The sequence below is a fragment of the Sorex araneus genome, chromosome 2 (assembly GCF_027595985.1).
Source record: "Sorex araneus isolate mSorAra2 chromosome 2, mSorAra2.pri, whole genome shotgun sequence".
NCBI classification, from domain to species: Eukaryota; Metazoa; Chordata; class Mammalia; order Eulipotyphla; family Soricidae; genus Sorex; species Sorex araneus.
The window spans coordinates 8820243-8847303 of NC_073303.1; the positions used below are offsets into that span (position 1 = coordinate 8820243).

The 27061-nt window shown below is 40.5% G+C and overlaps 1 protein-coding gene across 1 annotated transcript; it reads right to left on the bottom strand.

Moving 5' to 3' along the window:
* Positions 1–868: 868 nt before the first annotated feature.
* LOC129402481 (E3 ubiquitin-protein ligase TRIM38-like) lies at positions 869–26245 on the bottom strand. Its single transcript, XM_055129208.1, has 6 exons — positions 25844–26245; positions 11261–11356; positions 9536–9766; positions 6068–6090; positions 5854–5966; positions 869–1598 (listed from the first exon to the last, which is right to left on the bottom strand). The coding sequence occupies exons 1-6, from the start codon at positions 26243–26245 to the stop codon at positions 1075–1077; spliced, it is 1389 nt and encodes a 462-aa protein (XP_054985183.1). The 3' UTR covers positions 869–1074.
* Positions 26246–27061: the final 816 nt, after the last annotated feature.

Here is a 27061-nt window from a genome sequence, read left to right on the forward strand (position 1 = left end):
AGAGTTGTTCCTTGAGAAAGGCTGAGTGGGATTTTATCTTGTCTTGGTGGGAAAAGGGAACAGGGGTCAGTGGGACTGGTGCATCTGGTCTGGCCTTCTGTCATCCTTGGGTCCATGTGAGGAAGGATGGAATGCAGCCTGGGAGCATCTGGGCCCAGGTGGGCCAGAGTCCTGCTGAGGCCGAGGGATCTCTGAATCCCACAATGTTGCCATCCCGTCAGCTGATGGCTGTTTGGTTCTGAGCAGGGCCATTTGGTCCCCACAAACCTTACAGAATGTGTTTTGGAAAACAAATCTATCTGGTTTTCAAAAGAGTTGAAAACAAAAGCTATTTTGAAAAACAAAATAGTTCAGGCCTCTTTGCTTGGTATATGAGTCCTAAATAAAACTTTCAACGATTCTGCCAGCAATAATTGTTACGAAAATTTTAAATTTCTTCATGATTGGTGCTGCTAGCTCAGTGTGGAAATAACAAATTCAAGCACTATCCAAATCAGTTTTCACTCCTGATCTTTCTATGTGAAGCATCTCACCCTAAGTCAATTGTGATTTTCCCTCACCGCTCACTGGGCAGAACCCTCTAGGTTGGTCGCTGCTGCGCTTACTCTCCCATTCAGGGCTGCAGCTCAGATTATTCACCAACATGCCAATGGTCAAGACTCATGGCCCTTTTCATGCTTTTGTCAGTATAATTGCAGCTTTCCTTATTTCCTCCTCCTGAGTTCCTATGGTACCAAACAATCAGAGAGAACATCAGCTTCCTGCCTGTCAGGTGGTCTTGGAAATTAAAGATCTGAAATCATGGAGGGGGAAGGAGAGGAGACACTCTATGCAAAACATGCAATGCAGTAACAATATCCCTTTATTCCACAATAGTGTACACTTAGTATCTTTTGTGTTACAGTCTGAATATACATTACTTCAATACACTTTTATGCATTACAAATGTTTAAGGTAATATTTTAGGTCTGGGGGAAACAGCTAGGAAAAAATTAGATCAAATTTTTGTTCCCACCTAGATTTGCAAATTATTTCCCAGACTGGTTTAAGTAAAATGAGACTTTTCTTTTTTTCTTACTCATTTGATGAAATCAGGGACAAAGAAGAAAACCCATGAACCTGGAAATAAGGTCTGAGAGCCTGAGAGAAGGAGGCCTTGGGGAAGGTGTAGATGTGGGAATCAGTAGTGGCATTGTAGAAGGACACAAGCCCAGCCTCATAGTCGAGCATAATCCCTACTACTTCAGGCTGGTGCCTCAGTGTAAGGGTAATGGCTTCGGAAGAAAGGGCGAAATTTTCACCATATCTCCGAGTGAAAATCCAGAATCCAGATGTAGGCTTCGGTGTGTCCCTTGACACATTTTCCAGACAAACTCCTACACCCCAGTTGGCTCCTTTTCGAACCTCCACTTCAAAGTAATGTCTTCCTGAGGTGAAGCGCTCACAGCCCAGGACAGAGGGTAAGACAGTAACTTCTCCAGGAATTTGAAAGATCTTATAAATTGCATGTAAAAGTGGTAAAAAATTACTCACACTTATCTGATTATCAGACAGACGTAAGTCGCCATGAGCAGTATGTGGATCCAGAATCACATTGACTGAGAAAAAGAAAAGAAAAGAAAAAACCTTTCTTTTAAATTTTTTAATCTGGAGGCAGGGGTCAGGGGACTAGGGTGCACACCAGGCAGTGCTCAGGCCATACCACTGTCCCTGTGCTCAGAAATTACTCCTGGGGGTGTACTCCATGGGATGCCAGGGATTTGGTGGTGTGCAAGGCAGGAATCCTACCTGTTGTAGTATGGTTCCAGCTTGAAAAAAACTGCTTTCATTTGTTTATTTTTCTTTGGGGCCATACCCAGCAATGTTCAGTGCTTCCTCCTAGCTCTGCACTCAGGGATTGCTCATATGGCTTGGAGGGGGGAGGGGCATAAGACAGGATGCTCTGCAGTTTACCAAGCTATTGATAACAGAGTTTTAGGCATTCAGTGTTCTAACTGTAAACCCACCACCATTGTCAGCATCCCTCCCGATGTGTTTTGATACTTAGAGTCCTTTTAAAAATAAAGCTTGAGAAGGGAACACCAGGTAAAGTGTGGTTTGAGGATGTGCACGGGTTGGGAGATGCACTCTGAAATTAGAATATAGACCAAACACGATGGCCACGTAGTGCCTCTGTTGCAAACCACAACACCCAAAAGGAGAGAGAGAGAGAACAAGAGGGAATGCCCTGCCACAGAGGTGGGGTGGGGTGGGGGTTGGGTAGGGTGGGAGGGTGGGAGGGATACTGGGAACATTGGTGGAGGGGACTGGGCACTGGTGGAGGGATATAAACAAAATGGAAACATGAAAGTTGACAAGTTTGTAACTGTAACTCATGGTGATTCACTAATAAAAAAATTATGAAAACAATTAAGCTAGCCTATATTCAAAACCTAAGTTCTGTTCTTATTATTCATGAGTCATTTTGAGTCTTAAAATAGCAATCTCTATGTATGTTACAGAGAGTGTTGGGAAAGACTGAGTGAACTAAAGAATAATATTTATTAAAATGTCTGATTAATGGGAAGTATCTGAGAATTTCTAGTAATAATATGATCCTTGGGCTGAAGCGATAGCACAGCGGTAGGGCTTTCACCTTTAATGCTGCTGACCCGTGTTCGATTCCTCCACTCCCTTGGAGAGCCTGGCAAGCTACTGAGAGTATCTCGCCTGCAAGGCAGAGCCTGGAAGCTCCCCGTGGCGTATTCGATATGCCAAAAACCAGTAACAATAAGTCTCACAATGAGAGACATTACTGGTGTCAGCTTGAACAGATCGATGAGCACCGGGATGACAGTGACAGTGACAGTGAAATATGATCCTTATCCTTATCCATAAGTTATAACATTTCTATATTCTTCAACTAAACAGAAATTGCATGGTTTCTGTTGTTTCTAAAGCTCATTTCCTCTATGAGAAATCATGGAATACTGAGGCAGAAATAAAACGATTCTTTCTCCAACAAAAAAATACAAAACATGTATCAGAAAGGTAAAAAAGACAACTAATATCATAGAATGCGATTAAAGGCATAGAATTTTATTAGGTCACAAATACATGCTAGTCTCATGGATTTTAAGTATGAGCTCTAATTTCTTATATTACATCATAGAAATCTATAGAAATTATTAAAATGTGAAAGAACTGGTGTCAATATACCTTATCGTAGTTGAATATAACAGGAAAATGGATGATATATATAAATGGGATCTTGAATGTGTAATAAAATTTTCAAAATTAAATGTATCAATAGAATGTTTTGTTTATTTGTTTCTGGGGGGCCACATTAGAAATACTCAGGGGTTTCTCTTGGCTCTGCACTCAGAAATTACTACTGGTGGTGGTAAGGGGACCATATGTGTTATCAGGGATGAAACTGTATGTTAGGTCAATGTCCTACTCCCTGTACTATTGCTCAGGCCCATAGAATGTTAACCATTTAGTAACCACTCAGAAACACTCAACCACTTACTGGGTGACCAAGTTAAATACAAGGATTTGGACTGATTGCCCAGTAACTTCCATCCCCTCTGCAGAAATAATTCCTATGAGGGATGTTCTCAGTGTTCCTCAAATCCCTGCCAGTCTTCACCCACTTTTCCCATCTGGCTCTCTCCCGGAAAGACAGACCGCTGTGAACACATCCACGGGGCCCTCTTCCCCATCTCTCTCTGCTTATTTCAACTAACAGGAAGCAGAGGAGAAGGCCCTGGGGCAAAAAGCAACTGAGTAGCAGTGTGAAGTCCACATGGCCCTCCCATGTAACTGGCAGGCTCTGCATTCCTCTCCCCTGTCACACTCTCCCACCCTCACAGCGCCCTCTACCTGCCACTTGAGGCCCAGGCCAATGATGGTGTCTACCCATTCCTGCCTTGGGTGCTGCACTATTCCTTGTAATCTACCCTACTTCTCATCTTTATAAATAATCCCTTAGTTAAATCTCTCTAGCCAGTTCTCATCATATGTCTGACTCACAAATAAGTTGGGTTTCAGTAATATTACCCAAACTTTGGAAATATCCAAAGTGTCAATGTGAAGAAAGTTAAAAAAAAAAAACTTAAACATTGCCGGAGAGACGCAATAGTGACTAAGATGCTTGCCTCAAACTGGGCTGTGTCGGGTTCGATTCCCTGTACTATGTAAGTTCACAGAGCACTACCAGGAGTGATCATTGAACATAAAGCCAGGGAGAAGCCAAAGTGACAGTCAGATGTCGCTTCATCACTGTCACTGTCATCAATGTTCATCGATTTACTTGAGCGGGTGCCAGTAATGTCTATTCATCCCAGCCCTGAGATTTTAGCAGCCTCTCCTTACTTGTCTTTCCCAACGATTGGAGGCTCTTTCAGGGTCAGGAGAGTGAGACCTGTTATTGTCACAGTTTTTGGCATATTGAATATGCCACAGGGAGCTTGCCAGTCTCTATCATATTTAATATGATCAATTAAGGTAATCAATTAATAAAGGCAGAGTTGGTACTAGTTTTATCACACATTAAAAACACTACTGACAGTAAGTTTACAGTTATTATTCAGCCTATAAATACCATTTTGAATTTGATATTGACTATGCTGATCCAATTTTAAAAGTTAATAAACTTGCTTAGTTTAAACAGTGTCAGTTTAGCAGTAATAAGTTTTTTCTTCAAGTTCTAATTAATTTTACTTTAAAAAATGGAATTAACTCTTATAATTTGAGAAGCAAATAGTAAAAAAAAACAAATTTTGGGGTACTTGATTAAAAAACTGAAAAGCATGAACATGCTTAAAACAACCTAGGTGGTAGATCTACTTTTCAAAAATAAATTTTATGAAATCGATATGAAGATCAAATAATTTCAGTAAAAAAATTTTTTGAAACAGAACTACCATGTTTCAAAGAATTGGTACAAAAAGAAATTTAAATATCTCTATATTATGTGCTTAAATAAAATTTGGGGAATGAGATTAAAACACTAAAATTAATTTGATATGAAGTATTCTTTAACAGGTTACTTAAGCATTTAGATGATATATGCAAAAAAAAAAGATATGTGGCCCAAATTGAACTCAGACATTCAACTCAAATTCAACTCAGACATTCAGTGAGAGACTGTCTGAGTTCATCATGTCGACCAAGACCATCCATGGTAACTCACAGTTCCAGAAGGTCAGATCAATTTATTTTTTAAAAACTTAAATGAATACATGTAACTGTTTAAAAAATTGAATGAGCTGTACCATGCACACTGCTTTCTTTGACTCTAAGACAATGAGCTTAAAGACAAATCATTGGGAGATAAATTTAAATTTTTATATATTCAGAAAGAGCAGAGTTATAATGTGAACATCTGTAAAACTGAATAACAATAAAATCATACATATGAACGTGCACAAACAGTGCTGAGGTAGAATTTTGCTGGAGAAACTCCAGGCAGGTGTCAGCGGCCTGGTTGCTCCAGGCCAACTGGGCCAGCTGATCAGGGCAAGGCCCAGGCTGCCAGGCTGTCTCCCCTTCAGTGTTGGCACTACCGGGACCTTCTGAGGCATGCTCTCAGCCCAGTGAGCTTTCTCTCTTGTCCTTAGATGAGTTCTCAATTTTAAAAAAATATTTCTCTTTCCATAACTTTTGGCTTTTATAAGAAATTAGAGAAACATAGGAAATGATGATTAAAGACAATTATAGAAAGAAAACTCAGCTTTGGGATTAGTAAAAGTGTTACTGGGTCAAGGTCCTTATATCACTTCCAGCACATTCCATAATAATCACCTACCTTTCGCGCATTACATTTAGAGTTCAATAAAATATTAACAGGGGATTCTTAAATCAACATACCTTGATAGCGCTTTAACATTTTTCTGACACTAAAGTAAAGCTCAGAGACATTGCACACAGTATGCACCTCCACAGAAACATCCTCTGGTTTTTCCAGATTGATAGCTGAGTTCCTAGAATAAGCAGAGACCAGAGATTCCTTCAGTGGCTCCTTCCATCCATGTCTCTATGCCCATTCCCTTCCCTGCCCACACTGATGATATGGGGCACTCACCTGCTCAAGGTGTCTTTTATATCCTGTAGAGAAACAAAAGCAAAGGTGAGTGTAGGAACATCTGAACTTCATGGAGAATGGCATGGGGGCAATTCTCTATAAACAATCTTTCAGAGATGTAAGGTTAGGGAGCCCAAGGGTGATAATGGAACCAAGGTTTCAGGTATAGTGTAAGTTCATTTCTGTTGAGGCATACCACCAAGCCCCTATCTGTAGACATGGACTAGATTTCAAATAGGATGATTACCACCTAAGTCCCTTGGTTATGCACATTGCTGCCTCTTGATCAACCTCTCAGTCAGCTGTCTTCCTTACTGGAAGCTGCGAGGATATTTGGAGTCTGAAAACACATCAACCTATGGCAATCGACAAAGAAATCAGAAGAATACCAGGGTACCACCTGCTTTCAATGATGTGATTTCCCTATATTGAGTCTGTCTTGGACACTGCTTATCTGTAGCACTGTAGGACTGCCCTCCCATTGTTCATCGATTTCCTGGATCGGGCATCAGTAATGTCTCCACTGTGAGACGTGTTATTATTTTTGGCATATCGAATATGTCACAGGTAGCTTGCCAGGCTTTGTCATGTGGTCTGGATACTCTCGGTAGCTTGCCAGGCTCTCTGAGAGGGATGGAAGAATTGAACCCAGGTTGGCTGTGTGCAAGGCAAATGCCCTACTCACTGTGTTATTGCTCCACCCACTGCGTATCATATTATATTAAACCAAATTCATTAGAAATACTGACAGGACTCCTTTAAAAGGAGAAAAACCATACTTGAAATCAGTAGACAATAAAAACATAAAATAGAGAAAAGTTGTGAGAAACAATGGCATCTTTTGTGATACACACAGTTTAACTTGCTTTGAAGTTAAAATGGCATACAGACACACAACTGTAGAGGAGACACCCCAAAGTGAAGAACTGACGTTCCATAAAATCTAGATTTTCCAGTTCTGGGGATCATTCAAAGAGCATAACTATATTAATTTTAAAATACACTTGCTTTTCCATGTTTCTTTATGGTATCAATCACAATGGCCAAGATCTAGAAACATCCCCAATACCCAAGAACACATAGTGGATAAAGAACTGTTGTACACATACTATAAGAAAAGGTGAAATCCTATTTGTAGACGATTTGATACTATACTTAGAAAACCCTCAAGACTCTACAGAAAAGCTCCTAGAAACATTACCTTGATATTGGAAAGTGGCAGGCTACAAAATCAACACCCAAAAGGCCACAGCTTTCTTATATACAAATAATGAAAGAGACATTAAAAAACAATCCCGTTCACAATAGTACCTCAGAAAATCAAGTACCTTGGAATCAGCGAAACCAAAGAGGTGAAGGGCCTATATAAAGAAAATTACAAAATGCTACTTCAAGAAATAAAAGAGGACACAGGGAAATAGAGACACATCCGCTGAAATGATAGGGAGAATTAACATTATCAAAATGGCAATACAGCCCAAAGCATTATACTAATTTAATGTGGTCCCTATTAGGATACCCATGACATTTTTCAAAGAAATAGACAAACACTCCTGAAATTCATATGGAACAATAAACCCCAACAAATAGCAAAAGCAATACTTGGGAAAAAGAGGATGGGTGACGTCACCTTCCTCAACTTCAAACTCTACAACAAAACAGTAATAATTAAAACAGCATGGTATTGAACAAGAAACAGACCTGAGGACTATTGGGACAGAGTTGAATACCCTGTCATAGACCCCCAGATTTATGGCCACTTAATCTTTGACAAAGGAGCAAGAAATGTGAAGTGAAACAAGGAAAGCCTCTTCAACAAGTGGTGCTGGGAAAACTGGATAGCTACCTGCAAAAAAATGAACTCTGACCTCTTTCTAATGCCAGGCAAAAAGTCAGATCAAAGTGCATTAAAGACCTCAGTATAAGACATTAATCTATAAGGTACATAGAGGAAAATGTAGGCAGAATTCTCCATGACACTGAAACTAAAAGCAAATTTAAGGATGAAACAGCACTGACCATGGAGGTGGAAGCAAAAATAAACAAATGTGACTACATCAAACTAAGAAGCTTCTGCACTTCAAAAGAAAAGGTGACCAAAATACAGAAAGAGCCCACAGAATGGGAAAGAATATTTACCCAATACCCATCTGGTAAGGGATTAATATTCTACCTATACAAGACACTAGTAGAATTGTACAAGAAGAAAACCTCCAACCCTATCAAAAATTGGGGAGAAGAAATGAACAGAAGTTTCCTCAAAAAAGAAATACAAATGGCCAAAAGGCACTTGAAAAAATGCTCCATATCACTAGTCATCAGGGAGATGCAAATCAAAACAACGATGAGATATCATCTCACACCACAGATACTGGCACACATTGAAAAGAACAAAAGCAATCAGTGCTGGAGAGGATGTGGGGGAAAAGGGACGCCTTTCACTGTTGGTGGGAATGCTGACTAGTCCAGCCTTTCTGGAAAACAATATGAACAGTCCTTCAAAAACTAGAAATTGAGCTTCCATCTGACCCTGCAATACCATTTCTGGGAATATATCTCGAGGATGCAAAAAAGCACAGTCGAAATGACATCTGTACCTATATGTTCATTGCAGCACTGTTCACTATAGCCAAAATCTGCAAACAACTCAAGTGCCCTAGAACAGATGACTGATTAAAAAAACTTGGTACAACTGCACAATGGAATACTATGCAGCTGTTAAGAGAGATGAAGTCATGATATTTTCTTATAAATGGATAGACATGTAGAGTATCATGCTAAGTGAAATGAGTCAGAATGAGAGGGACAGATATAGGACTGCATTCATTTGTGGAGTATAAAACAAAATAACATGAGGCTGACACCTAAGGATAGTAGATACAAAGCACAGGAAGATTGCTCCATAGCTGCAAGTTTGCCTCATGAGCAATGGGAAGAAGGCAGCTGGAATAGAGAAGAGATCACTAAGAAAATGATGGCTGGAGGAACCTGTCGGTTTGGGAGATGTGTGTCGAAAGTAGATAATGGACCAAACATGATGACCCCACAGTGTCTGTGTTGCAAGCCATAATGCCCAAAAGTAGAGAGATTATGGGGGATACTGGTTGCCATGGAGGCAAGGGGAGGGTGAGAAAGGGGGGTATACTGGGGATATTGGTTGTGGGGAATGTGCACTGGTAGAGGTATGGGTGCTTGATCATTGTGAGATTGAAACCCAAACATGAAATCTTGTAACTATCTCACAGTGATTTGATAAAACAGAAAAAAAGGAAAAGAAAAGGTGAAATCCGACAGTTCCTGCATCTCAGATAGAACTTGAAGGCATCATCCTGAGCAAGGTGAGTTAAAGGGAGAAGGAGTCTGAATGAGGAAGTACGCCTGGTTAATCTCCCATATCTCTCACCATTCTGCTCTGACTAGCATGGGAATAAGACATCTTCTATGTTTCCTCCAGGTGCTCAGACTTACCTGCAGCAAATTCTGTGCTGAGCCCTGACATTTCTCATCCAGTTCCAGGATACTGTTCTTGAGTTCCTGCAATTTTTTGTCTAGATGGACTACATTGTTCTGCAGTATGCTCAGCTTCTGCTCTTTTTCTTCCTTCAGTTGACGCATATAAAACTCCTCTTCCTCATGCAGGAATGTGTGAAGACACATAAATTCAGAATGGATTCTTTCTTCCTCGTGTTTTATTTTCTCCTATGAGGAAGAAAAGTGCTCAGAAAGAGAATACAGACCAAATATTCATTAATGGGTACATCCATACACAATATGAGTCACAGAGAAACAAGGGAAATATATTCAGTAGTAATAAAGAAGGAATATTTTATGCAATGTGCAACATGGAGGAGTCAACTAGATTGTGAGCAGAGCAAAGTAAGTCAGAAACAAGGGTCAGTACTATAGAACTTTACTTATATGATGTAAATCATATTTATAGAGCGAGTGAATAGCAGAAAATAGGAGGAAGATGTTTGATGACTAGGAAAAGAGTTTGAGTTTGGATGTTGAAAGAGTTTTGCAGGTGGGTAGAGGCAATCACTGCACAGGTGTATATACAAACTTAACTGTCATGGAGCTGTTCAATCCAAAGGATAAGAAGAGTAACCTTTATATTATGCTTATACACACACCTGCCGTACACCCCCCACCCCCACATACAGTTCCTCAGATAGTGTGTCGTAGCCTAAAGAGTTCTACATATTTCCTACACCAGAATTTTTCCCACGTAGCAAATATTCAAAGATATAAGATGTCATCAGAATTGTATATAAGTAATCTGGATAAATTCCTTCCACTTCACTAGGAAGTGATGTAAGGAGTACAAATAAAGTGCAGAATAGAGCTTGGCCAAGGTAAATAAAATGTGAGTTATAAAAATAAATATGAGCTTTTATTTTGATATAAACATGTGTTCCTGTGTTACAGATAAACTTCCTGGTTATTAAAACTCTGAATTTTCTTCTAAAATCCAATTGAAGTTTGTAACTGAGATATCATATTGTATATTTGTACGTGAAGAATAAGGATTGAGGTTTAAGATACCATGAAAGAGGCAAAAATGGCTTACTGGTTGGTGTGATAATATCTTAGTCTAATACACTATATCAATATATCCACAAAAATTATGTTTCCATTGATAAGGAGTCTGGATAATCACTATACTAGGGAACCAAATTCTGTAATTGTCTTTTGTATGTTCTTGTCTTTTGTAGTTCTGGTCCTCCAGATTAACAGGTCATTAAGTTGAGCTTAATGCATCTCATCAGAATGAATCTCTAAGTGTCCCGAAATAGTTGCTCTTTAACTGAAAAACTTGAATATAGGTACTGCACTGTGGAAAATTTACCTAAATGGTGCAGTTGAGTTTTTAAAATAGGTAGGTGCTTTCAAATTTTGAGAACTTGTATCCCAACAAGGATCTTTCCAGGTCAGCTGTAATATTTACACTTTTCCAACTCAGATATTGGGAATCCTAAATAACTACTATGAAAAGATTGAGGTATTTACAGCAAAAATATAATAGTTGATTATAACTAAAGGAGTAAAGGGAAATGGTGTTTTCTACATTACTTTTAATAATCTGGACCATTTATTGAGTAATCAACAGTCATACTGCCTTCACTAAGCAATTACTACTACTAGACAAGGTGATGACATATACTTTGACCACAAGTAGCTTCAAACTCTCACCTCCCAACGACTTATTTTCTGGGTTGTGTCTAGCTTCAGCTGCAAATATTTGGACTCTATTTCTTTCAGTTTTCTGACTGCTTTCTGGAGCTCTTCCTGTGGGAAAAATTGAGTGTTGATTTATTCAGTTGGATAACTCTTCACAACATCTAACAGAAATCATAGACTTTCAGATAATTAGAATAACATTGAGTATTTGTTGAGCTCATACATGCTAAGAAGAAGAGTAATCATTCCAGTAACACTATTGGTCTCCATGGCAATATGCAAAACTAGTAAGATTCTTAACATAATTTCTGTGTTGTAGAAATCAATTTTTGTATGGGGTTCAGAAACTTGTTCAAGGGGACAACAGATTCCTCAATTGCATATAGGGTTAAGAAATGAGGCAGCAGGACAGTGCCCACTCTGTTATTCCACCAAAGTTAAGGCAATCTTCATACATACCTTTGCATGTATGTAAATCTAAACCTGTTACTGGAGTTCATTCACAGGCATTCATTTCTAAATAGGCAACCACCCCTCTCAATTTACTATGTCTGCACTCTGTACTTGTGGGTATAATATGAATCTTAGAAACTGGTGGCTGTATTATATTTTGAGACTGAATGGTCTTGTCATGTCAACATTTGTACTCAGTAAACTAGCAAAAATATTCAGCTTCCAGTACTTTTTTGAGGTATGATTAATACCCTCAACTGTGGTTCCCGGCACCCTCTGCTCATCCCATCCAGTTACCTACCCGGTGTCAGGGCTCCTTCCCAGACAGTTCTTTTCCCCCTCCATATTCCATAAGAACCATAAGTTACCCTCCTAGTTGGAAATTTCACTAGGTTAGCTTAACCACCAGAAACACATTAGCCAATAACTTATTAGGCCTGCCTCAATTAATACTGCATCATAAACAGAATAGTAACAGTGAGCATGAAGGGATAAATCATACAGGTCACAATGGTAAAGCAAAGCAGAAGCCCACCACGCTAACTTCTTGAAGAGGCTAGCCCAGAAGACCACAACAGCAATGAAGTGATAGACAACCTCTCTGGCAAGGAATTTTGAAGGGAGCTACTGAAAATACTTAAGGAGCTAAAAGAAACAATGGAAAGCAATGCCAATAAAATATAAGAGGATTTGAAGGGAGAAATGTAAAAACACAAACAAAATTACAAATGGAAATGTCAGACCTGAAAAACCTGGTAAACTAATTGAAAAACTCAGTGGAGGGCCTCAGTAGGGTAACAGCTGCTGAGGACAGAATCAGTGAGCTCGAGGATGAAGTCCAGAGACTCTCCAGAAAAGGGCAGAATATGGAAAAGAGACTCACAATCTGGGAACAGATGGTAAGAGAAGATGGTGATGAAGTCAAGAGGAGTAACATAAGAATTATTGGAGTCCCAGAGAGACAGGAAGAAAACCCTGATGAAAAAGGAACTGTCAAAGACATCATTGCTATGACATTCCCAGAGCTGAAGAAAACATGCGGCCATTGCGGTTGGAGCAATAGCACAGAGGGTAGGGCGTTTGCCTTGCACGCAGCCGACCCGACCCGGGTTCGATTCCCACCATCCCATATGGTCCCCTGAGCAACGCCAGGAGTAATTCCTGACTGCAGAGCCAGGAGTAATACCTGTGCATTGCTGGGTGTGACCCAAAAAGCAAAACAAACAAACAAACAAACATGCGGCCACATTCAGGAGGCTCAAAGGGTACCAGCTAGAAGAAATCCAAACAAAAATACCCCAAAACACATCCTGATCAAAATGACCAAAAACTTAGATGGAGACAAAATTCTGAAAGCAGCAAGATCAAAGATAGAAATTGCCTATAAAGGAGCAATTTATAAATTATAAATTGCCTATAAATCCTTAAGATTCACAGCCGACTTGTCTGATAAAACCCTCATGGACCAAAAACAGTGGTGGGATATAGTGAAAAAACTCAATGAAATAAATGCTTCACCAAAAATACTTTCCCCAGCTAGACTCTCATTCATAACCAAAGGACACAACACACAGTTTCACAGACAAACAACAGCTCAGGAACTTCATAGACTCAAAACCATGGTTACAAGAACAACTGAATGGGCTACTTTAAGACAAGACGGACCCCTCAAATACACCAAATATCAGCAGAAAAATCGGACAAAACCCCATAACAATAATCTCTCTAAATGTTAATGGACTAAACCCACCAATTAAAAGACAAAGAGTGGCAAGATAGATTAGAAAATTGAACCCAACATTCTGCTGCCTGCAAGAAACACATCTCAACAGTCAGAGCAAACACAGGCTCAAAGTCAAAGGCTGGAAAACAATCCTACAGGCAAACAACTCCCATAAAAAAAGCTGGGTTAGCCATCCTAGTATCAGACCATATTGATTTCAGACTGAAGAAGGTCACAAGAGACAGTGAAGGTCATTTATTATTGATAAAGGGATCTGTACAACAGGAAGAACTTACAATGCTAAATATATTGGGCTGGAGCAATAGCACAGCAGGTAGGGCGTTTGCCTTGCATGCAGCCGACCCGGGTTCAATTGCCAGCATCCCATATGGTCCCCCAAGCACTGCCAGGAGTGATTCCTGACCCAAAAAAGTAAAAAAAAGATAAATATATATGCACCTAATGAGGGACCAGCAAAATACTTAAAACAAGTACTCATAGACTCGAAGAAGGACATCAATAGCAACACAATAGTAGTGGGAGACTTCAACACCATTTTATAACACAATTTTATCACCTCTTGATAGATCGACCAGACTCAAGATTAGCAAGGACATACTTCATCTGAGAGAATAAATGGAAGAAAGGGACTTAGTAGATATATACAGGACACTTCATCCTCAAAAAGCTGAATATACATTCTTCTCAAGTGTGCATGGAACATTCTACAAGATAGACCACATGTTGAGCCACAAAACATGCCTACATAAAGGTAAGAAAATAAAGATTGTATCATCAATCTTCTCAGACCATGATGCGCTGAAATTAGAAGTAAATCACACACACAAACAGAAACCAAAATCAAACACCTGGAAATTAAACAGCTCACTATTGGAAAAGAAGTGACTTAGAAGAAAATCAAAAGATTCCTGGAAAAGAGCAAAAATGAGGACATGAGTTACCAAAACTTATGGGACACAGCAAAGGCTGTGTTAAGAGGAAAGTTTATAGCTCTACAAGCATTCCTCAGGAAGAAGGAGCGAGCCCACATAAGTAACCTAACCTCACAGCTTAAGAACTTGTGGAATGATCAACAGAAGGACTCCCAACCAAACAGGAAGAAAGAAGCAATAAAACTGAGAGCAGAAATTAACGAGATGGAAAACCAAAAAACAATCTGAAAGATCAATAAAACTGAGAGCTGGTTCTTTGAGAAAAATAAACAAGATAGAAAAGCCTTTAGCTAGACTCACAAAGAAAGGGAGAAAGAAAATCCTAATAAACCCACTCAGAAATGAAAAGGGGCACATCACAACAGAAACTACAGAAATTCAAATGATCCCCAGGGATTACTTTGAGAAGCATTATACCATGAAACAAGAGAAGCTTGAGGAAATGGATAAATTCCTGGATTCGTATAGACTCCCAAGGCTGAACCAAGAAGACCTAGAATACCTGAACAGACATATCTCCACCAATAAAGTTGAAAAGGTAGTAAAAAGTCTCCCCAAGCACAAAACTCCTGGCCCAGATGGATTCACTAGAGAATTCTTCCAAATCTTTATTTATTTATTTATTTATTTTGCTTTTTGGATCACACCCGACGATGCATAGGTGTTACTCCTGGCTCTGCACTCGGGAATTACTCCTGGCAGTGCTCAGGGGATCATATGGGATGCTAGGAATCGAACCCAGATTGGCCGCGTTCAAGGCAAATGCCCTACTTGCTGTGCTATCACTCCAACCCCAAATTCTTCCAAATCTTTAAAGAGGACTTATTCCCAATCCTCTTTAAGCTTTTCTGGAAATTGAAGTATCAGAAACACTTCTGAATAGTTTCTATGAAGCAAATATCATCCTGACACCAAAAGCAGACAGAGATGCCACAAAGAAAGAGAATTACAGACCAATATCCATAATGAACACAGATGCAAAGATCCTGAACAAAATATTATCAAATAGAATCCAACGACTCATCAAAACAATCATACACCATGACCAGGTAGGATTCATCCCAGGGATGCAAGGATGGTTTAACATTTGGAAATCGATCAACATAATCCATCATATAAGAAAAAAGAAAAGATAAAAACCATATGATCATATCAATAGATGCAGAGTAAGCATTTGAAAATATTCAGCACCCATTTGTGATGAAATTCTCAGCAAAACGGGCATCGAAGGAACTTTCCTCAATATAGTCAAAGCCATCTACTACAAACCCATGGCAAGTATCATTCTCAAAGGGGAAAAACTTAAAGCCTTCCATCAAAGATCGGGCACAAGACAAGGTTGCCCGCTTTTACCACTCCTATTCAACATAGTACTGGAAGTCCTGGCCATTGCAGTTAGGCAAGAGAAAGGTATCAAGGGCATACAGATAGGAAAGGAAGAGTTCAAGCTATCACTATTTGCAGACGATATGACATTATACTTAGAAAACCCTAAAGACACCACAGAAAAGCTCCTAGAAACAATAGGTTGATATAGTAAAGTGGCAGGCTACAAAATCAACACCCAAAAGTCCATGGCTTTCTTATACACAAATAACGAAAGAGAAGAAAGAGACATTAAAATAAAACAATCCTGATTACAATAGTACCCCAGAAAGTTAAGTGCCTTAGAATCAGCTTAACCAAAGAGGTGAAAGACCTATACAAGGAAAATTGCAAAACACTAATTCAAGAAATAAAAGAGGACACTAGGAAATGGAGACACATCCCCTGCTCATGGATAGGGAGAATTAACATTATCAAAATGGCATAACTGACAAAAGCACTATAAAAATTTAATGCGGTCCCTATCTGTAGGATAACATGGGTTTGTATTTTTAGCCTTGCCGCGGGGAACTTAGTTTACCTTAGAGCAATGGCCTTTCTGTATGGACACAAGAAGACAGTTAATATTATGCTTTGTAAATTGGGAGCCGATTGACTCCAATAATATTTGCATCCGGGCATCTGCTTTCTTGTCTCAGTTGCCCTTGGTTCCTAGCACCCCAAAAGCAGGGTCCCGACAAGGGACGGAAAGGACCCAGGGCAAGCTGTGAGCTACCCTGGTATCGAAATGGGCCAGGCCAAAGCGCCACAATACTCAACTATAAGTTGTGAGCATGGTCATGGACAAATGTTGTCATGATCCAAAGGTAATGACGAGCATTTCTCCGCGCCCGCACCCCCAGAATGACTGATGAAGAGGAAGGAGCTGCTTGGGACACCAGCAGCCCACCAGCAACCTGCAGTATGTGACTTGAGAGTTTCCGCCAGGTCCCCCGAGCGGGGGACCGGCATTTCTCTTTTTTATTGCTTTAATCTCTCTCTCTTTCCCACAATTTTTCCTGGGCACAGCGCAGCTTCTACCCCACTTCTCTGAGCACAAAATGGAGAGACGCACCCAAACGCGCGGCGCGGCTGGCGGGGGATCGAGGGCGGGGAAGTACCGGTCCCCGCCCACATCGGACACTTAAAGAGAGTGCAGCCACGTGGGCTTTCCCATTTCTCTGCGCCCGCACCCCCGAATGACTGATGAAGAGGAAGGAGCTTTTTGGGACACCAGCAGCCCACCAGCAACCTGCAGTATGTGACTTGAGAGTTTCCGCCAGGTCCCCCGTGCGGAAATCTCTCTCTCTCTCCTTCAACTTTTTCCCTAGACATTAGACAGAAACCCAAAACCGCGCGGCCGCTGCCGCGGCCCCGCATCCTAATGTCATCTTAGTATCAGCAATATGTAATGGTTCCCTCTTAATGGGTCGGACTTTTGTGGGTGATCCTAACAAGAACAGTAAGTATCTTGTTGAAATATTGAAGGCAATCAAAATGGTAGCCATCTCTCTAGACTGAACTAAGCTATATCCCCACGCCTGCTGAGAAGAAATATCCTTCTTTCTCGGGAAGAAATGTGGTGTGGTGTCAAACATAGTGTGATGTCCATTAAGCAAACAGACCTGGTGGCGTGGGAATGGGAAATAAGGGGAAAAATTAGGTACATGGACCAGCGGGACGCTGGTGGTATCTCGAGCCGGAGCCAATATCAGCGCAAGACCTTTGGTTCCAGAAACTGCTTGCAGACACTCTACTAGACTATCAACTAAGCCAGAGCCCCACGCCGGCTGATGACGGGAAATAATCATCCTCTTCGGTTTTTTTCCCTTTGTCAGACAGCGTGGCGATTACTAAACAGGCGTGAACTCGGTGGCGCGGGGCAAGGGGGAAAAAGAAAAGTTATGTAACAAACAGCAGGACTTAATATCTCTATATTCTTAGCAATGGAGAACTATCAAATGCCTCATTGGCAATAGGACTGTCTTTTTCTTTTTTGGGGGGAAACCCCAGCAATGGTAGTGAGTTGTGTGTTGAAACATGGAATGTAATCGAGATAAGCGTAAATGAAGTGAAACTTATCACGTACAAGGGTGGGGACTAGGGAGGTGGGAGGGGGCGGCAGATATACTGGGGGGGTTGGTGATGGAAGATGGGCACTGGTGAAGGGAAGGGTGTTTGAATATTGTATAACTGACATAATCCTGTGAACTTTGTAACCCTCCACTTGGTGATTCAATAAAAAAAAAAAAAAAAAAAAAACTCTCACCAAAAAAAAAAAAACAAAGGTAATGACGAGACTAGGACCCTGCTGGGGTTAGGAGAACTAACCTGGCCTGAGGACTGTGGTCTGGAATATATTGTGAATGTCCTCAGGAAGAACCAAAGTTTAAGTCTGTTATATCTCTTACTGTACTCATATAGAATGACATTGCTAGAAATATTAGAAGTAAATTAACTATAACTATTTAAGCAGATTACTAGCTGAGGAAGGAAGAAAGGGACACACCCTGATGCACCTTGTTTGGACTCCACTCTTGAGTGGATCTTCTAGTAATCTCATCAAAATCCTTAGATAAGATTTTGTTAATCTCCTCATAAAATGGTCTTACTCTTCTTTGTTGATTTGTTAATGTTCAACCCACCTTTGTGTCACTGCCCTATGTAATTTGCTATATCAACTGAGAGTGAAGAAGAAGACTGGGGCACTGACAGGAGACAGAAGAAGAAGACAGAAGAGACAGAGCCGGAGACACATGAGAGGACACAAGAGAATAACAGAGAAAACACAGAGACAGAGAGAGGTCAGAAGAGACCAGAGGAGAGACTACAGAGACAGAGACAGAGAGACAGAAAGAAGAGAGCACAGCAGCACATACAGAAGCAGAGCACAAGGAGCAGCCGTCCTGATCCGGTCCATACACAGCGGCTCGAGAACACCGAATGCGAGTGGCCCGTGCAAGAGAGAGAGAGCTGCCCCAGTGCCCGCAGACAACAGAACAACACCACACAACAACGCATCTTCCCCTCCCGCGCGCCCTTCACCCTTGTGATTTTTTACACCTATCAGGATACCCATGACATTTTTCAAAGAAATAGACAAAACACTCCTGAAATTTATATAGGACAATAAACCCCCACAAATAGCTAAAGCAATACTTGGGAAAAAGAAGATGGGTGACGTCACCTTCCTCAACTTCAAACTCTGCTACAAAGCAGTAGTAGTTAAAACAGCATGATATTTAACTAGAAACAGACCTGCAGACCAATGGGACAGAGTTGAATACCCTGGCACAGACCCCCAAATACATGGCCACTTAATCTTTGACAAAGGAGCAAGAAATGTGAAGTGGAACAATTAAAGCCTCTTCAACAAGTAGTGCTGGGAAACCTGGACAGCTACCTGCAAAAAAATGAACTCTGACCTCTTTCTAATGCCAGGCAAAAAGTCAGATCAAAGTGCATTAAAGACCTCAGTATAAGACATTAATCTATAAGGTACATAGAGGAAAATGTAGGCAGAATTCTCCATGACACCGAAACTAAAAGCAAATTTAAGGATGAAACAGCACTGACCATGGAGGTGGAAGCAAAAATAAACAAATGTGACTACATCAAACTAAGAAGCTTCTGCACTTCAAAAGAAAAGGTGACCAAAATACAGAAAGAGCCCACAGAATGGGAAAGAATATTTACCCAATACCCATCTGGTAAGGGATTAATATCCTGCCTATACAAGACACTAGTAGAATTGTACAAGAAGAAAATCTCCAACCCTATCAAAAAATGGGGAGAAGAGATGAACAGAAGTTTCCTCAAAAAAGAAATACAAATGGCCAAAAGGCACATGAAAAAATGCTCCATATCACTAGTCATCAGGGAGATGCAAATCAAAACAACGATGAGATATCATCTCACACCACAGAGACTGGCACACATTGAAAAGAACAAAAGCAATAGTGCTGGCGAGGATGTGGGGGGAAAGGGACGCCTTTCACAGTTGGTGGGAATGCTGACTAGTCCAGCCTTTCTGGAGAACAATATGGACAGTCCTTCAAAAACTAGAAATTGAGCTTCCATATGACCCTGCAATACCACTTCTGGGAATATATCCTGAGGATGCAAAAAAGCACAGTCGAAATGACATCTGTACCTATATGTTCATTGCAGCACTGTTCACTATAGCGAAAATCTGCAAACAACTCAAGTGCCCTAGAACAGATGGCTGATTAAAGAAACTTTGGTGCAACTGTATAATGGAATACTATGCAGCTGTTAGGAGAGATGAAGTCATGATATTTGCTTATAAATGGATAGACCTGGAGAGTATCATGCTAAGTGAAATGAGTCGGAAAGAGAGGGACAGATATAGAAGGACTGCATTCATTTGTGGAGTATAAAACAACATAACATGAGGCTGACACCTAAGGATAGTAGATACACAGCACAGGAAGATTGCTCCATAGCTGCAAGTTTGCCTCATGAGCAATGGGAAGAAGGCAGCTGGAATAGAGAAGAGATCACTAAGAAAATGATGGCTGGAGGAACTTGTCGGTTTGGGAGATGTGTGCCAAAAGTAGATAATGGACCAAACATGATGACCTCTCAGTGTCTGTGTTGCAAGCTATAATGCCCAAAAGTAGAGAGAGAGTATGGGGAATATTGTCTGCCATGGAGGCAGGGGGAGGGTGGGAAAGGAGGGGCATATCTGGGGTATTGGTTGTGGGGAATGTGCACTGTTGGAATTATGGGTGTTTGATCATTTTGAGATTGAAACCCAAACATGAAAGCTTGCAACTGTCTCACAGTCATTCAATAAAATAAAAAAAATACCCTCAACTGTGATCCAGGTTGAAGATCTTAATTCTACTCTTGTGTCTTCATGTATCTTTCTCTCAACTTAAACTCTGGCCTGGGTATGGTGTCAAGGAACCTTTCTTATCTGTGCCCCTATCATCAGTCTTGAGAATAGGAGTCCCTATCTTTCCTCCTTCCTTTGAGAATTTTTCCACCATCAAAGTATACCAGGCAGATGTCAATTATTTGTTGTTTTGGCTTTTTGGGGTCACACCTGGTGGTGCTCCAGGGTTACTTCTGGTTTTTCTCTCAGGAATAAATCCTGGCAGTGTATCAGGGACCATACGGCATGTTGGGAACTAATCCCAGTTTTTCCAGTGCAAGGAAAGTGCTGTAGACACTGTATTACGGCTCCAGTCCCCTCAATATTTTCTAATAAGAAAAATCCTAGAGGCTGGAGCAATAGCAAAGCACGTAAGATGTTTGCCTTGTACACAGTTGACCTGGGTTCTATTCCCAGCATTCCCTGTGGTCCCTTGAGCACCGCCAGGAGTAATAACTGAGTGCAGAGCCATGAGTAACTCGTGTGCATCACCAGGTGTGATCCAAAAAAGCAAAAAAAAAAAAAAAAAGGTGTGACCCTCTACCCTGAATGTTCTGGAATTATTCTAGTAGATAGAACTAACTGAATATAATTGGGTTTGGGACTTCTCCCTGTTTGTTTAAAACTACCGTACTGAAGGTAGTTTTCCAAGATGTTACTACATCCTTTCTTTTGAAAAGGAGATGGCATTTCTAACAAGTTTGAGGCAGAAGTGAGCCCATTTCCTTTGTAAGAAACTGAATCTGATTTTATCCTGGGTCGGCATATGGTGCATGAGTACAGTCAGGAGTGATGCCTAAGCACAGAGTCAGGAGCAAACCTTGAACAGTTTAGGTGCAGGTCAAAAAGAGAAGTATAAGTTTCATTCCATGGAAAATTTCATGACCAGACTTTCACTGGTTTCAATATATTTCAATATATTATTGAATATATTGAAAATATTCAATAATATCTCATACCCTCTGAAATTCTACCAATATAGGCAAGGAAATAATGACTTTCATGCATAATTTCTGAGTGAAACACCACCTAAGACCAAAAGGAGACATAGATGAAACCTAAAGATAATATTATAGACCAATATGGACCAATATGTTTGACTTGCATATGGCCGACCAGGGTTTGATTCCTCTGTCCCTCTTGGAGAGCCCGGAAAGCTACCCATAGTATCCTGCCTGCACCGCACTGCAGAGCCTGGCAAATTCCCCCGGGTGTGATATGCCAAAAACAGTAGAAATAAGTCTCACAATGGAGACATTACTGGTGCCTGCTCGAGCAAATCGATGAACAACAGGACAACAGTGCTACAGATTATTACACATATACTTAAAAATCCTCAACAATACCCTAGCAAAACCAATTCAATAGGGTTCACTGTTTGCATCAGATGTCATAACTTGTCAATCTGATTTTGGATTCCAAGGACTGTTAAATATATAAAAGTGAAGAAACATACAATATCCCAGCAACCAAAAGATAACCATACAACATTTTTTCAGTAGAAATAATGCCAAAAAATGTCAAGGGTCTATATATTTTATGAAAATAGTGCTCAATTAAACAATACTAGAAAAATTACTGGAGAACACTCCTGAACTTCTACTGGAATTGCCACCATTCCAGGTGAGACCAGTCTCTTACTTATATCCTTGGGCCTACCCTGGAAAGGGAGGCAGAACCTTCCCTTCTGCCTAGGTCCCAGTAGCCTCCACACCCACCAAGTTCACTGAATGAAAACAATATCATGAAGGCACAAAGAACACCAAGCAGCTCAGGAAATCCTCGGACAATGACTTTATTGACACATGATGAAGATGTTTAATGAACTCAAAGACATGATGGCAAACATAATCAATAAAGCACAAGAAAGACTTGAATTGAGAAGACTACTGCAATCAGCAGAAATAAAGAGCATTGTATATTAAATATACATATGCCATTGAAGCTTTGAACAGCAGAATAACTGCTGCTAGTAAAAGATAAAGAAGCTGCAAGATGAAAGGAGGAAACTGCTAGGTTGAAAATAGTATAAAAGAAATGAACCATAGCAGGGACGTACAGGATGAGTTCAAGAGGAACAATAGGAGAATTACCAGTGTCCCTGAAGAATAGGAAAGGAAATTCCATGAAGAAAAAATATATTTTAACAAATCATCTATAGGAATTTCTTGGGACTTGAGGAAAATAGGCACTGAAATTCCAAGGTGTGAAGGTTCCCAGCAAAAATAGATTCAACTAGGAAAACCACAAATAAATTAGTCTGAAAACAATAAAATCTAAAGATAGAGACAGAATACTGAAATAAGCAAGATCAAGACAGTAACTTCCTACATAGGAAAGCCCATATGATGTACAACAGAGTTTTCAAATGTGACCAAGAGACAGAAAAGAATGGAGCTACAAAAACTCAATGAAATAAAAACTTCCCCAGGAGTACTCTATCCAGCTAGATTATCATTCAGGTTAGAAAGAACCATATAGAGCTTCATGGACAGGCAAGAGCTTAGGGAATTTACAACTTTGAAACCAGTTTTGAGAGAAGTTTTAAAAAAATTCTTTGGGGGTTGGAAAATTTACAGCTGGTATGGGGCTGACCTGATTTTGATCTCTTACATCCCATAAGGTCCCCTGAGAACTTCCAGGAGAAACCTGAATGCAGAACCAGGAGTATCCCCTGAGCATCACCAGCTATTGCCCCAGACTCAAATATTTCAAAAAGATGAAAACAAGGAGCAAACATAACAAAGGAGTTTCAAGACTTAAAAAAGGCCTATTAATACATTGATCTAAGAAATAATAGAAGACAAACACATAAAAATGCAAAGATGTTTCTATATATCTGTAGAATATATACAAAATAACAACTGAAAACTTGTATGAGTCACAAAAGATCCTGAAGGACAGGTCATGCACACCACACACACACACACACACACACACACACACACACACACACATGAACAGAAATTGAATAAAACCAAAGACCCAGAAAGAAGACCATACATATCTGGTTACTTGTGATAAAGAATAATACAGGTATATATAATGTGGAAAGGAAAGTCTTTTCAACCAATAGTGCTGGGGAAACTGAAGAGATTGGGCACCAGGGTGATATGTCTGTAGACAATGCTAGAGAACCTGAGTACCCATTTACAAAATCGTGAAATGATTGTTCCCCACACCATACACAAAAATTAGCTGAAAGTGTAATAAAATCTTAGACATAAGACTAAAAGCCATGAAATACAAAGAGCAAAGTAGCACTGTAGCAGCACTGTCATGATGTGTTCATCGATTTGCTCGAGAGGGCACCAATAACGTCTCCATTGTGCGACTTGTTGTTACTGTTTTTGGCATATCAAATATGCCATGGGTAGCTTGCCAGGCTCTGCTGTGCGGGTGGGATACTCTCAGTAGCTTGCCAGGCTCTCTGAGAGGGACGGAGGAATCAAACCCAGGTCAGCCGCGTGCAAGGCAAACGCCCTACCCGCTGTGCTATCGCTCCAGCCCACAAAGAGCAAAGTACACGAAATAAATGTAGCATGTCTTCAGCAATAGCTTTGAAGAGTTGATTCAATAACCAGGAAAACAAAGATAAACAAAAGTTATGTGGGGACATACGGAAATAAAAATAATGTTTTTCAAGGTAGAGAAAATATTAGTGAAACAAAAAGTTATCATATGTGCAGGGGGAAGCAATTTATATCTAATATCTAACGAGAAATTAATAATCCATCTTTGTAAAAAATCATAAAATCCCCCAAATACCATTTCCAAAAATAATAAAACAAGCCAAAGAACTGAATACAATTTTCTCTCTCTTTCTCTCTGTCATTCTCTGTCTCTCTTACTATGTATCTCTCTCTCTCATTTTGCAGAGGGTACACTAAGTGCTCAGGGCTTTCAATTGGCTCTGTTCTCAGGAATCACTTCTGGTGGTACTTGGGAGACCATATAAGGTGCCTGGTGTTTGGAACCAAAGTTAAAAAGGCAAAAGCCTTTCTTCCTGTACTCTCTCTCTCTCTCTCTCTCTCTCTCTGTATCTCTCTCTCTGGTTACAAAATGCAGATTATTCTCAAGAAAACATCTAGATTGTCAGCAGGCAAAGAAAAATGCTTATTATCACTTATCATAACCTGAAAAATGCAAATAAAAACTGCAATGAGAAACCACTCCTTGATATGAGAACCGTTTATATCACATACACTAGAAACAACAATTTTGGTAGTTTTCTGTAGAACATGAGCAGTCATACATTTTTGGGGAGAGTAAAAGCTGGTTCAGTCCTATGAAATTCATTACGAAGGGTCTGAAAATGCTTACATGGCCAACTAATGTCTATGCTTACGATATGATCTAGAATTAATTCTGTGTTTCTGCCAAAGCCTTAACTCAAAGGATCAAGCCACACCTATTTAATACATTGCTATTTAAAATACCCAGAATAAAAATAATCACAAGTACGAAATAATCCAATGGTTCATAAGGAAGATATAGTATATTCACAAAATAGGATCCTACTCAGTTATAAAGCAGAAAAGTCGAAAAGATAAAATACCCCCAGTTTTGACAATTTGGATGGGGTGGAGGTGTAATTATAGACCAAATAATTCAGAAAGAAATACAAATCCCAGGGGATTGCACTCATAAATTCAATATAAAGAAATATAGTAAGGGAACGGAAACTCCAGCACATGGATTCTGACCAAGCGAGAAGCCTTGAGGAGCAAGAGGGGGGAGTTGATCAATGGATGAAGGCAGATCTGTCACTGCCACCTTCACTGTCACCCTGTTGCTCATCGATTTGCTCGAGCGGACACCAGTAACGTCTCCATTGTGAGACTTGTTGTTAATGTTTTTGGCATATCAAATATGCCATGGGTAGCTTGCCAGGCTCTGCCGTGCGGGGGGGATACTCTCAGTAGCTTGCCGGGCCCTCTGAGAGGGGCAGAGGAATCGAACCTAGGTTGGCTACGTGCCAGGCAAACACCCTACCAGCTGTGCTAACACTCCAGCCCACAAAGGCAGAAGTTTCAGTATTTTTTATTGAGGATGTCGTGACAACTCACCTTTAACGCAAGTGAAAGAGCACACCTGAACCATATAGTACAAGGAAAATAATTTCTGTCAAATAAATAAGTAAAAGAGGTTTCAGAGCAACATGAAACAAGGTTGGGTGGCATTCTGGCCCACATACTCACCCTGTAACCTTGGCATGCATCTTCAACAAGAGCAGTGACATGTCCTTTGTGCTGCGGTGACCGCTCACAGCACCAGCAGATGAGCTGACCATCATCTTCACAGAACAGGAGGAGCTTCTCTCCATGTTTCTCACACAACCTTTCACGCTCTGTCTCCTTGATGGTTTCAGTGATACTTGCCAGGTGCCTGTTGGGCCGGATGCTATCTCTTTTAAAAGATCCCCGACACTGGGGACATTTCAGAGATGATGCTTGAGAGCTTTGGTTCTTTATAAAACCCACTATGCACACACGGCAGTAGCTGTGCCCACAGTTGATGCTCACGGGCTCAGTCATGAGCTCCAGGCAGATGGGGCAGGTGGCTTCCTCCCTCAACCTCTTGGCAACTGTAGCTGAAGCCATGGCTTTTCCGGAAATGCTGCAATATTGGTTTAAGAGGCAAAGATGAAGCAACCAAAATTTTCCAGTGTGTCAGAAATGCACCTCACTTGAGTTTCTGTGCCTTCTCTGAGCCTGAAATCCATCAGAGTGAGATATGGGTTAGGATTTAGAAGATTCATTTCATGTCGTTGTATTGTGAAAGATGGTGCTCACAATCACACATGGTCCCTTAAACAGAGTATAATTTAAATTAAATAAAATTTAATGTTTAGTTCCTTCATTCCATCCACATAATTGCATTTTAATTTATTATTTACTTGAGTCTGTGGTGAAATTAAAGACCGGGGGAAAAAGTCCTTTCCATACTAGAAATATTTTGTGCCTGGGACTCAGAGTGGCAGAAGGACAGGCTTCCTCACAAAAGCTAAGCAAAGAAGAGAGACTCAAAAAGGGAGGGAGACACTCCCAGTTTGTGAATAGTTGACGTACTGGGTTGACGTCTTTGTAACTGGTGCTGGAATTGTGGTGGATTAAGGATTCCTTGAGAAAAATCACATAGGCCTTCACTGGATCATTAATTCCTGGTTCCTGCTACCTTACTCCACTCTCAAAGAGTAAGATGCAGGCAAAAAGACCTAGGCTCAGTAGAGCTTCTTCCAGGATGATAATAAGGTCAACAGTTAATCTGAAGAAGCTGTGTGCCCTTCCTGTCAGCCTCTCTGACCTGAGGACAGAGAATTGTCAGGGAGGGGAAGAGGTTATCCGAGAACAGAGCTCCTGGAGACCCAAAGAGATGACTGTCACTTCTCCAGGCCAACCTGGTCTCCCAGAATGTCA

What these genes read in the sequence shown, in the direction of transcription:
- LOC129402481 (XM_055129208.1), bottom strand. Translation starts at nt 26,245, where the DNA reads ATGGCTTCAGCTACAGTTGCCAAGAGGTTGAGGGAGGAAGCCACCTGC. An exon ending in ATGCATGCCAAGGTTACAGG is followed by an intron (nt 11,357 to 25,843) that starts GTGAGTATGTGG and finishes TTTTTCCCACAG; the next exon opens with GAAGAGCTCCAGAAAGCAGT. An exon ending in ATAAAAGACACCTTGAGCAG is followed by an intron (nt 5,967 to 6,067) that starts GTGAGTGCCCCA and finishes TGCTTATTCTAG; the next exon opens with GAACTCAGCTATCAATCTGG.